Source organism: Prionailurus bengalensis, chromosome A3 (genome assembly GCF_016509475.1).
Source record: "Prionailurus bengalensis isolate Pbe53 chromosome A3, Fcat_Pben_1.1_paternal_pri, whole genome shotgun sequence".
NCBI classification, from domain to species: Eukaryota; Metazoa; Chordata; class Mammalia; order Carnivora; family Felidae; genus Prionailurus; species Prionailurus bengalensis.
In genome coordinates, this window is record NC_057354.1 from 121485901 (window position 1) to 121499236 (window position 13336).

The 13336-nt window shown below is 45.2% G+C and overlaps 1 protein-coding gene across 16 annotated transcripts in view; it reads left to right on the top strand.

The window, feature by feature from the left end:
- ITSN2 (intersectin 2) overlaps nucleotides 1-13336 on the top strand; it is a 147528-nt gene that overhangs the window by 124354 nt on the left and 9838 nt on the right. For all 16 annotated transcript variants that reach the window (XR_006301097.1, XM_043604421.1, XM_043604415.1 and 13 more), the window contains 3 exons: nucleotides 5319-5440; nucleotides 8907-9013; nucleotides 9870-10053. Coding sequence is in view for 15 of the 16 variants with exons in the window: in XM_043604421.1 (XP_043460356.1) it covers nucleotides 5319-5440; nucleotides 8907-9013; nucleotides 9870-10053 (413 nt within the window). In the remaining variant the exon portion in view is untranslated. The remainder of the gene's footprint in view (nucleotides 1-5318; nucleotides 5441-8906; nucleotides 9014-9869; nucleotides 10054-13336) is intronic.

The window sequence follows — 13336 nt, forward strand, 5'->3', positions numbered from 1 at the left end:
CGATCCCACAGAACCTTGAGATCATGACCTGAGCCCAATCAAGAGTTGGACACTTAGGGGCGCCTGGTGGTGCAGTCGGTTAAGCGTCCGACTTCAGCCAGGTCACGATCTCACGGTCTGTGAGTTCGAGCCCCGCGTCAGGCTCTGGGCTGATGGCTCGGAGCCTGGAGCCTGTTTCTGATTCTGTGTCTTCCTCTCTCTCTGCCCCTCCCCCGTTCATGCTCTGCCTCTCTCTGTCCCAAAAATAAATAAACGTTGAAAAAAAAAAAAAAAAGAGTTGGACACTTAACTGACTGAGCTACCCAGGCACCCCTCTTTCTAACTGTTCTAATCATTTTTTTTTTCTCCTTGGTGTTTTGCAGTTTAGGTATGGATTTATTTTTATTTTTTTCCCTAATCAGGAGTCATTTTTCCTTCTGAGTATGTGGAGGTCTATCTTTCATCAGTTCTAGGAAATCTCAATCATTATAATCTCTATATTACTTCTCTTCATTTTTTCTGTTCTCCCCTCCTGGACTCCCATTAGATGTATGTTGGACATTGTCATTCTGTCCTCTATTCTCCTAATCTCCATTTTATGTTTTCCATCTTTTTGTCTTTCTAAGCTGCATTCTTTTTTTTTTTTTTTTTTAAGAGAGAGACAGAGTGTGAGTGGGGGAGGAGTAGAGAGAGAGGGAGACACAGAATCTGAAGCAGGCTCCAGGCTCTGAGCTGTCAGCACAGAGCCCGGCACGGGGCTCGAATCCACAAACGGCAAGATCATGACCTGAGCCGAAGTCAGATGCTTAACCGACTGAGCCACCCAGGCGCCCGTAGGCTGCATTAATTTCTACATCTGTCTTCAGATTTACTAATCCTTTCCTCAGATATGTTTGAACAGCTATGTGTTATTATTTCCATAAGATTTGCCATTTTTATTAGTTTCTTTTTCAAATTTTTTTTTAACGTTTATTTATTTTTGAGACAGAGAGAGACAGAGCATGAACAGGGGAGGAGCAGAGAGAGAGGGAGACACAGAATGCAAAACAGGCTCCAGGCTCTGAGCTGCTAGCACAGAGCCCGACGTGGGGCTCAAACTCACGGACTGTGAGATCATGACCTGAGCCGAAGTCGGACGCTCAACCAACCAAGCCACCCAGGCGCCCCTAGTTTCTTTTTCAAATCTGCCTGTTCTTTTTTATAGACTCTGTGGTTTCAACCCTTCATATGTCTTGAGTTATTTTTTAAATAGACATATTTTTACTTTTTTTTTTAGATTTTGTTCTGTTACCTTATGTTCTTGGGTTGTTGTTTTTTTTGTTTTGTTTTGTTTGTTTTTTTCAAGATATTAAGTCATCTCTATATCCAATGTGGGGCTCAAACTCACAACCCTGAGATCAAAAGTCACATGCTCTGCCAAGCGAGCCAACCAGGTGCCCCTCTTGGGGTCCTTTCTAATCATCATTTTTTATTTATGGTGGATCATTCCCTATTTCTTGTAATTTTTTATGTTGAGCTCATCTTTAGTGACACTTGGCTTTTACGTGGAAATCCTGTGGCACCAAGGTTGTGAGGGAGACCCTCTGGACAGTTGTACATTTTCTTTGGCCAAGCACCCTAAGGGTATCACCAACCAGGGACCAACTTTTCTGGTAATCCATCAGTTGTAGAATCCTTGAACTCCAAATTTATGAGACGCGAGCCCAGCAATTCTAATGTTCTCTGCCCAGCGGAGACTAAAAGGTCTCCTGTCCTCTCTTTTCTGGCAGAAGGAGTGTTTTCCCCGTTTTCCCTGTAGTCTTCAGGCTCCTGCCAGAGCCTCCTCTCATCGGCCAAACGTGGGCAGAGGCCAAGTGAAGTAGGAGCTTACATAAGCAGGCTGTGGGGTTGACCTCCCTGCAGTCCCGAGCAGAGGAAAGGTGACAAACAGGTCTGGGACCAACCCAGTAGTCCACCATTTGGCAAATATTTCCTGGCTCCCGTGGTCAAAACACTGTGCTGAGTCTGATGTAGAACTGTGTGAGACACAGCCGCTGACCTCCAGTGGGAGCGACAGCCATATTAACACTACACAGATGAACTACGATGCAGGTGACCTCGTGGGAAGTGTTAAATACAGACGCAGACTACCCCGGAAACACAAAAGAGAGGCGGTCTGGGGGTAAGTGGGACAGGGCATAGGAAGGTTTCCCCCAAGTAGGATCGCGTGAGCTGCACCTCAAAGGGTAAGATGGCTGTGTGTGGAGAACCAGGCCACGGACAGTGTGCACAGCGTGTCCAGCACCTCTTGAGGACTGAACCCGGGCCAGGGTGGCCGAAAGGTGGGCTGCATGGTCAGAGGTGAGGCTGCAAATGGAGGCCGTGGGTGGATTATGGAGACTCTGGAGCCCTGTGCTGCTGAGCTAGGACTTCATTCTGCAAATAGCAGAAGCCACTAAAACATTGTTCGGGAAGGAACGTAATAAAAAATCAGTGGCTGGCTTGAGCTGTTCAATAGAAATGGAATGAAAGTCCCAAATGCAGCCCAGATGGAATCTAAGATTTCCCAAAGGCTACATTTTAAAAAGTAAAACATGAAATTAAAACTTGAATAATTCTTTGGGTCAGCTCAGCGTTATGCAAAATACTACCATTTAATATGTAATCAACGTAAGAATTTTTAGTGCATTATTTTACATTCTGGGTTTTTTTATATTAGGTCTTTGAGATCTGGTGCGTAGTTTACACTTAGAGCACTTCTCTGTTTGGAGCGGCCACCACAGTTCAAATGCTCAATAGCCACGTGTTGCTAATGGCTACCATGTTGTACAGTGTGGGGAGGATGGCAAGGGGTCAAAAGGAAAGGGTCAGTTAAGGATGCTGGCTTCAGGAAGAAACAGGATTTCCTCATCCCCTGACACAGGAAGGAAGTCCAGGGATGAGTGAGCAGGGAGATGAAAGGCAGGAAGTAAAAGGGCCACCACCTTTCTTTCTTTTCCCTGACATAAGAGGTAAGAACATCTGAAAGTGAGAATCAGGGTCACGTTGAAAATTTGAAGAGAACAGAAGTTTAAGAACCACTGTAATGAAATGCAAAGGGGTCGGTCAGAGGTGGAGTATAAGGATTGTCCTCACATCCACCCTGATGGAGCTAATGTCATGCATGTTCTCACCTTAGAAATGATAAAATATCTGGGACTTTTCCTATTATTCCGAGGTACAGAACAGTTAGAGAGGCCGATGCTTGTGGGTTTTAATGTAAATCAGTGTTTCCCCAAGTGCGATGGACCTATCCCTGTGATATACTACGTGATGGCACACAAAATAGTACCTTCGGAGACTTATTTTTTTCTAATGGTTATATTTATTTTAGTGAGTATTAGAAGACACGTAACCAGTACATAAAACCCATGGTTGCCCAAATATGTAACTCAAACATGAGTAAATTTATTAAAAAGTATGACATAAAAGTAGAGACAGAATGTGGATGTGGCAGAATGTCAGTGACTGGAATTTGTAGAACCCTAGTGCCTAGTGAGAGGGTGGGGTAACCTTAGAAACTGCGCCGATGGCTTCCATCAGAGTCCGCTCGTTCCTCTGCCTGGTGACCCCGGCTCACATCATGAGAGCCACTTGCCACTAGGTGCCCAGCCATTGCCTCCAGCCTCCTGGCTACACACAACCTAGTCAGACAGGTGTCTATATTAGCCGCCTGGGCTCAGAACACTTAGCTTTCCTGCAGTGCTCTCCCGCAGAACAGAATAAAATACAATCCCCAGAAAAGCTCGATAATTTTGAACATGACAGAGGCACCATAACGTCTTCTTGCCTTATTCTATTTTTGTTTTACTGTGAGAATAATTTTTTTAAGCTGTTGGCAACATGCACAGAAAATAGACCAGTCGTCTTCATGAGAACTCTTAGTCCAAATCTATACAAAACACATAAAAACTCAAAGGTAAGCAGAGGGGGGGGCGCCTGGGTGGCTCAGTCGGTTGAGCGTCCGACTTCGGCTCAGGTTACCATCTTCGGCTCACGGGTTTGAGCTCCGAGGCTGCTTCGGATCCTCTGTCTCCCTCTCTGCCCTCCCCACTCACATTCTTTGCCTCTCTCTCTCTCTCTCTCTCTCTCTCTCTCTTTTTCTCTCTCAAAAATAAATAAACATTAAAAAAAATGAAAAAACAAATTCAAAGGTAAACCCCCTTGAAATACCCAGTCTGCTCCTTGCATTCTCCGCCTCTGTGGCTTTGTTTCTGTGTTGCCAGCGAGGTGCCTCTGTGTCTGTGCCGACCCTGCCCCGCCTACGAAGGCTGGGGCCAGGTTCACCTGACACCTGCTGCCTCAGGGTCATCCGCGCCTCGCTGGGCTTTCTCTCTCCCTCATTTGTAGCTTGCTAGGTGCCTACCTGCTTTTTCTTTTTGCCGGAGGAGGGGCTACCTGAGATATTTCCCCTCCCGCTGTGCAAAGAAGCAAGCCCTCAGCTTCTTACGAAGCGATTCTGAAATTATGTTACTTCGCAGTCCTGACATTCAGTTCGGCTCCCATGTGCCTGTAAATTGACCCGAAGTGAATGCAGTGCCGCCCACCCTGATGCAAGGTTGCTAGGGACTTCCCTCAAAGTCTCACTTAACGTCTGTGGTGTCCCAAAACCACTTCTCTGTTCTGGTGAGTTAAGGCAGCGGTCTTGTTGGGAACTGCTGGGTCCTGGGAATTTCAGGTTTCCTAACCTTAACGCTGCATTTTGAGAAAACAAATGTGTCTCGTTTTTCTAACAGTAGCTCACAGTGGGAAATATATTCTGCATCCCCACATTCATGCCTAACTAAAAGTGTTCACTTTCAGTGCTTATGAGAGCTGTGCACAAGGTAATTTGTGTTTATTTGTGTGTTTGTCTCAATGCTAGGCCTGACCCACACTTTTAAAAACGAAATGAACATCAGGACCCACCGATAGTTCATAGCCTGCAATTTGGAAAACGCTGGTCTTAAGCATATGATTCATTGAATCATTTCAATATCTTTGAAAATGGCCTGAGGTGATGAGGACCGCATAGATGTTCACAAGTTCATCGCAGTTCTGAACTCTCTGAGGCCATTTCTAAAAAGTCCTAAATCGGTCATTCATTTGGGAAAGAAGTCAGGACCACGTTGAGATGTTACAGGCGGTGCCGATTTGCTGCTCTGGTTGAGCGGCAGGTGGTCAGGCCGGCTTTCCGCAGGTGCGCGGCTCTGCACGAGTTGGAAAAGCCGTGCGTGGCTTTTTCGAGGCACCATTTGCAAACCCAGCACATCTGGTAAATGTCTGTTCCCTACCAAGAAGACTCAGATACTGTTTTGAAACTCTACCCTGTCTTTCCGTAGGGTGTGCTGATCTCCAAAGCCTGGACACCATGCAGCCAGTTGAGAGGAAGAGGCAGGGCTATATTCACGAGCTGATTCAGACCGAAGAGCGGTACGTGGACGACCTTCAGCTCGTCGTGGAGGTGAGGGCTGTGCCCGCGGAGGGGGGCGGGCCTTGGCCTCAGAGTCAGGCATCACCTTTGATGTGGGAATTCACGAGTAGAGTAGCGAGTAGTGACAGGAGCTCTCACACCCTCAGAACGCTTTGTGGCTCTGGGAGGGTGCCCGAAGAGCCCAAGTGCACTCCTTCCCCCAGACGAGGCCATTCAGGGTGGAGAGAACAAGAGACGCCTCAGCTGCATGTTGGGAGAGGCCCCATCGAGGAAGGGGAAGGACGAGGGTAGAGCCGGTCGGAAGGCACTGAAGCAAACTTCATCTCCCTCACGTTTTTGCCTGTTTGCTCTGCTCTTCTGACACCTGACGTGTTCATAGACTTTGATGTTTCCAAAGGGACTGTGAAACAGTGGCAGTGTTCATCTAACGTTTGTATCGCTTTGGAAAACCGAAAGGACCACGTGGTAAAATATTTCCCAGTTGTGATGTCCTTACTGTTTGTGCCCGTTAATGTTGCCAGTGACCTGTAGGCCAGTAACAGGTGTTGGAGTAGCACTCTGAAAGGATTTGTGTTTGAGTACACATAGTGAGACTGTATACTTATACTCTTGTTTCCATGGCACTTAGTTCCCACTCAGTGTGTCAGGGCCCTCAGATGAGAAACCCAGTAAATAAACAAGGCACCTGAAGACAGCACGTGTCCCCACACAGGCCCAGCAGGTGCACCGTTATGCCTGGCCGTGACCTCGCTAGTGGCACGGAGCATCCTTCTGCATCTGCACCCCAGCAAGGCCTTCCCCTGATTCGTTTCCACCCGACACGCCAGCGGGGACCTGCAGACCCACATACGTGTTCTCACGTGGACGCTTGCACCGCACGTCTCAGTTGCTAACTTCTCTCAGTTGAGAAGTCCCCCGCAAGGCTCTGAGCTCCTGACAGCAGGGGCGTGTACCCCACATCCTGCATCCCCAAAACTTCACCTGGCCCTTTGCAGGCCTTCCCGTCAGTACTAAATGAACTATGTATGTTTATCTCCCCGCTTCTCTGGCCAGGAAAGACGGCCTAGAAGAAAAGCCCGTCTTTATTACTAACCCCTACGAGTATCAGCCCTGCTGCTAGTCAGATCCCAGTCCCGAGAGGCTGAATGGGTATGGAAGTACCTTTCTGACCCCAGCACAGAGGGGACCGGGGCCACATGCTTGCCCCACTGAGACTTGTCACTTAACCACTTGGGCCTTGGTCATTCCCACTCTGCCCACCTTACCTTGCCTGAGGGGCAAGAGGTCATGTCAGGGTCAGGGATTTAGGGCAAAAGCACTGTTCCCAGGCTGGGTGTTCTCGTTGCCATTCCCACGGAGGTTCCCAGAGGTCCCAACCGCCTTCCTCGTCTGCTTATCTCCCTGAGCAGGTAAATGGAATGAATAAAAAAGTAACATATATTCAGCAGTGGATGAAAGAAGAGACCACCAGATGCCTTCCTTGTCCTTCAGGAGCCCCTCAGAGCAGATCCACCACCTCTCCAGGGCTCGCTCCCACGGGAGGGTCCTGACATCTTCAGTCTGATTTTGGAACTATAGAGATTTAGAGATGCCCAGTTCATGGCACTGTTATCTGAATTCTTCGAATCTGTGTTCAACTCAACTCAGTAAATAAACATTAATTCAAAACCTACCGTATGCAGAAAGCACTGTGCTGGAGAAGAGAGAGAAGAGAGAACTCCTACCCTCAAGGAGTTCACGGTCATGTGGAGAGACAGACAGACAGCTGCAGAACACTGAGGTGGGGGCCGGGAGAGGGATAACCACCCTCTGCCACAAAGGAGAGTCGGGAAGGACCCTCCCAGTTAGTCTCTGGCAAGGCTAGAAGGACAAGGATGAGTTTTCTGTGCCCAGAAGAGGACATGGAAGCAGGAAGGCCTGTGCTGGGGAATTAAGATCCTGCAAGCAGTTGCGGTGGCTGGAGTGTCAAGTTCTTGAGGCCCAAGCTGGGAGGGTGGGCAGGGGGCAGGTCGCACAGCCCTGGTGAACCTCAAGAAAGAGCCTGCATCTTATCACAGGCCACTGAACGATTTTAATAGACTGACCTGTTGTGTGTATCTTGGAAAGATCACACACAAGAAGGGTTGTCTCAGATAACTTCACAGTTTCCTTAAGGCTTTTAAAGTCATTCCCTAGGAATCCTAGTTCTTTATGGAAACCTGGATTTCTAATCAAAAAGACTGGGGTTTTGGTTCTGGCTCCTCCGTGTTCTAGGTTTGTGACCTTGAGCAGATCACTCTCCCAGCCTTTATTCCTGAGTGCCCTGGGAATAATCATAGCTGATTCAGCTTGACCTGTGTCATCTGTGAAGTTCATTCAGGACCCATGCACACACAGGCATGTGCACACATATACGTATCAGCACTTTGTAAATCCTTCAGTGTTCCACAGTGCAGATGTACGGCATTATCACTGCCCCTTCAGTCAGCCAGCCTCTGAAATCCATGTCTGCTTGGTGGTCAGTCTCAGGCATTGTATAAGTCGTCACTGTTTCTTTTGCTGAACTTCTCACAGCTTCACGACCTCTGAGGCACCCATGTGACAGTTTCCTCAGTTCTGCAGCTTTTACAGGGTGTAGATGCTTTATGCACATGGTTGTATTTAACTTTCCTGATCTCTCTTGCAGATAGATAGCCTGTCCTCTTATTGATGAGGCTACTGGACTCAGTCCTTAGAATTAGCCCTAATAAGGGGCACCTGGGGTCAGTCAGTGGCACATGCAGCTCCTGAGTTGTGAGTTCAAGCCCCACTTTGGGGTGGAGCCTACAGAAAGAGAGAGAGAGAGAGACAGACAGACAGACAGACAGAAAGAAAGAATTAGCCTAATAAGAACCCAAATAGCAAACAGTAGGGAAATTATGCAATTTAAATTTTAGCAATCCTAAGTAGGCTTATTTAAAAACATCATGATCTTAAAAAAACAAAAACAAAAACATCATGATCATATTAGTTTCACTCTGTGAAGATACTGTTTGAGTTAGACCACTGTATATGCACACCTAAGACAACTTCTTTCTTTTAGGTTTTGAATTTAGGTTTTTCTAAAAAATTTGTTTTAATGTTTATTTATTTTTGAGACAGAGAGAGACAGAGCATGAACAGGGGAGGGGCAGAGAGAGAGGGAGACACAGAATCCGAAACAGGCTCCAGGCTCTGAGCTGTCAGCACAGAGCCTGACGCGGGGCTCGAACTCACAGACCGTGAGATCATGACCTGAGCCGAAGTCGGACGCTCAACCGACCGAGCCACCCAGGCGCCCCGAATTTAGGTTTTTCTACAGTAGGGAAATTATACAATTTAAAATTTAGCAATCCTAAGTAGGCTTATTTTAAAACATCATGATCGAAAAAATAAAAACATCATGATTGTATTAGTTTCACTCTGTGAAGATACTGTTTGATTTAGACCACTGTATATGCACACCTAAGATAACTTTTCTTTTATGTTTTGAATTTAGGTTTTTCAGAAACGGATGGTGGAGTCGGGCTTTCTCAGTGAAGGAGAAATGGCCTTGATCTTTGTAAACTGGAAAGAACTCATCATGTCTAACACAAAGCTACTCAAGTGAGTTGTGCGCACCGGCCTGCCAGCCCCCAGGACTGACACTTTCACACGTAACTCCCTGCAGGGCTATTTAGTTAGCAAAGTTACTTTGAACTGTCTTCTCCCTCAAGCTTTTACTTTATTATCATTTTACAACATGCCCTGTAACTGTAAAATACATAATTTCTGAAGTCGAGAAATATAACAAAGAAAATACTTTGATTAAACAATGAAAAAATGAAATCATAATATAAACAATATATTAACATATGATTTCAAAATATACTTGACTGTACCAGGTAGAGTAGGAGAGAAGCTGTAGCCCATGGCCTGGACATTACTGGCTGGTCTGACATTCTCCTAAGTCCCCTTGGGGTGATTTCCCATCCCTGAAGCCTGTGAGGACAGACTCCTTGGCGGGCGGGATCAGCAGTCCCGGTTGTCCTGTGTCTCCGCCCTCATGGAGGCACCCAGCTCAGCAGCTCTCCTGGGGACAGTGCTCACCTCCACCTCCACAACTGGGCTCCTGCTCCCTTTTTTCCCTACAGAGTGTAGAAAATTCCTTTCTTCTTGGTTCAGCTGAGAACAAGTTAGAATTTTTCTAAAGGAACTTTGCTAAGAAATGAAGGAATCCAAAACAATTCCGAGGACCTGGAAACACCCAAGTGTATAGACTTCATTTTCTTACTCTTCTTTGCCAACATTTTGCCCAGGTTGGCTTGCCAGCAGAACATAGGCGCAAGCTGCCTCCTCCTCCTGACTCTTCCCTCACAGTGCCAGGTTTGTCGGTAACTCACTAGGGATCATTACCATTGTTCCCGTGATAGTCATCCTTTATTTACCAACCACATTCACAGTGAGAGTGTGTTGTTTGCAGGGCCTTGCGGGTACGGAAGAAGACCGGGGGAGAGAAGATGCCCGTGCAGATGATTGGGGACATCCTGGCAGCCGAGCTGTCCCACATGCAGGCTTATATCCGGTTCTGTAGCTGTCAGCTTAATGGAGCAGCTCTGTTACAGCAGAAGACCGATGAAGACACGGATTTCAAGGAATTTTTAAAGGTAACTCCGTTCTGGAATCATGAGCAGGCCAGCCCCGTTCCGAGCTGGAGACAGAGATGTGCAGCTGCGCAGTCAGGACTCTGCATGGGAAAGGGCATCCCACCAGTTTCCAAAGGAAACACCAATACGGCAGAGAATTTTCTGAGTGCTTGTGTTACCTTCCGTGTTGAATTGGTGTTTCCTGGCACTGGGGCCATAATTTTGCCCATCTATTAGTAGTGTCATTTAAGCCTATTTACTTAAATCAGCTATTTTATACACCAAAATTTTCCAGAATGTCACTTTATTAATTTTGTAAATTGTATTTATTCTATATCCATCTTATGCCACCAAGGGTATAAAATAGCCTACTCAAATATATAAAATGCAGCAAGACAAGATGACATGATGTAAGTGGACGAATACAGTGGGACGAAAGGATAGGAGAGGACTAGGGCAGCTTCATAAACGCACATGTGGGACCCTGTCCTGTGCTCCAAAGTGCACCGAGATGTCCTCACAGCATCCAGAAACCAATGAGAGGAGGAGGACATGATTGGTTCCATGATGCCATGGTTATAAACTAAAACCAAACACTTGGTAAGGAAAAGTAATGCTAGCACGACACTCAGAGAACACAGTGTAATAACGCATGAACAACACCCTGTGAGTGATCCAGCCACACGCTTCGCATGGCTGCTTGTTATCATAGAGTGTCATGTGTGAGAACATCTCCCTGGCGTCGTTCGGTAACAGAAACTATTACTACACATGTGACGGTGGCAAGGGAAATGAAAGTAAAATCTGTTTTCTAGCTTTTTTACATATCTTCTTCTTTTTTTGGTTTCTGAAATAGTGCCTGTCGGGATCTGTTATACAGCCACAGTGCCTTAAGGGAGAATGCATAATTTTAATGTCTTCATTATCCAAAAAGAATGGAAACATAATTAAGCATAAAATATAAGATGTTTAGGCAGAGGATAAAAATTCCAACAAGAAAATGGAGTAAGTAATAAAGATAAAAGCACAAATGATATCAAAATATCTAAGAACAGGTATGTTGAAAAGAATAAAATATAACTGTGGTAAATCTAATAGAAAAACAGAAAAACACAAGTAAAAGGAACAGACATGAAAATATTTCTTAAAGTAAAAGAGTATGTAAGCCAAAAATATGTACTAATAAATGTCAAAACATTGACAAAATTTGTAGTTTTCTATTACAATTTGAAAACTGCTTCAGTAAGAATAGAAAATCTGAAGATACTATTAGCCAAGGATAAAACTGAGTAGCTTACCCCCAAAAGAGGAGCTAGGTGCACTTGATGGACTTGATGGTGAATTCTTTCTAACTATAAAGGAATAGATTATTCCATACTATACAAACTATTACAGATCATAGAAAAAAAACAGAAATCCACCTAATTCATTGTTTAAACCAAAAGAGTTCCTGACCCCAAGGCCTGTTTTCATATTTGTATTTAATTACAAAAATGAGGGGCAGCTAGGTGTCTCAGTCGGCTAAGCATCCAACTCTTGGGTTCGGCTCAGGTCATGATCTCACGGTTCATCAGTTTGAGCCCCGAATCAGGCTCGTTGCTGTCATTACAGAGCCTGCTTTGGATTTTCTGTCCCCCTTTCTCTCTGCCCCTCCCTCACTGTGTGCACTCTCTGTCTCTCTCAAAAATAAAACATTTTTAAAAAGAATTTAAAGTACTTTTTAGCACAGAGACCAGCACATAATAAGCAATAAATGCTAATTATATTTACCTTCCTTATGATGATCTTAGGGATGCAAAAATGATTCAATATAAGTAAGGCACTGAGGACCGACTCTTCAATTGGTGATAAGGGTGGGTGGCACAGGGTTGCTTAGAAATGAACTAGAAGAGGGGCGCCTGGGTGGCTCAGTCAGTTAAGCATCTGACTCTTGACTTCGGCTCAGGTCATGATCTCACAGTTCATGAGATTGAGCCCCACGTTGAGTTCTGTGCTGACAGTGTGGAATCTGCCTGGGATTCTTTCCCTCTCTTTTTGCCCCTTCCCCTCTCACCCACATGTGTTTTCTCTCTCTCTCTCTCAAAATAGACATTTAACAAAGAAAAAAATAAGTGAACTAGAGACAACATACAAGGGAACCAAAACCACAGACACAAACACTGGTCAGAATAAGATAAATGTGGGATTGTGAGTGCATGCAAATGTTTTAAAATAGTAGAGGGGCATCTGGGTGGCTCAGTTGGTTGAGCATCCGACTCTTGATTTCAGCTTAGGTCATGATACAGGCTCGTGGGATCGAGCCCTGCATCAGGGGGGCTCTGCTTAGGATTCTCTCTCTCTCCCTCTGTCCCTCTCCCCTACTTGTATGCTCTATCTCTCTCTCTCTTTCTAAAATAAAAATGAATGAATGAATGAATGAATAAATAAATAATAATAGTAGAATTAAAAATATGATGTTTAGGGGAGCTTGGCTGGCTTAGTCAGTGGAACATGCAACTCTTAATCAGGGTTGTGAATTCAGGCCCCATGTTGAGTGTAGAGATTACTTAAAGATAAAATCTTTAAAAAAAATTTTTTTTTAATTTTATAAACATCTTATAAAAAATGTTTATTTTTGAGAGAGAGAGAGAGACAGAGCACGAGTTGGGGAGCAGCAGAGAGAGAGGGAGACACAGAATCCGAAGCAAGCTCCAGGCTCTGAGCTGTCAGCACAGAGCCTGATGTGGGCCTCGACCCCACGGACTGCAAGATCATGACCTGAGCTGAAGTTGGCTGCTTAACCTACTGAGCCACCCAGGTGCCCCAAAAATAAAATCTTTAAAAACAAATTGGACACTTACCTTTTAAGTAATTTTTTTTAATTTTCCAAATAGTAATAACAATAGGAATGTAAATAAGGTATCAGTGCCATCACAACTATAACAGTAGAAAGAATAAATAAAAAGTTTATAGTTTAATAATAAAAGGCATTGTGTTGATTACATTAACAACAACATCTAGCAATAATCTGTGTGCTAAATGTTACTTTTTAAAAAGTCTCAGGGGGGCGCCTGGGTGGCGCAGTCGGTTAAGCGTCCGACTTCAGCCAGGTCACGATCTCGCGGTCCGGGAGTTCGAGCCCCGCGTCAGGCTCTGGGCTGATGGCTCAGAGCCTGGAGCCTGTTTCAGATTCTGTGTCTCCCTCTCTCTCTGCCCCTCCCCCGTTCATGCTCTGTCTCTCTCTGTCCCAAAAATAAATAAACGTTGAAAAAAAAAAATTAAAAAAAAAAAAAAAATAAAAAGTCTCAGAAAATACAGAAAAAGC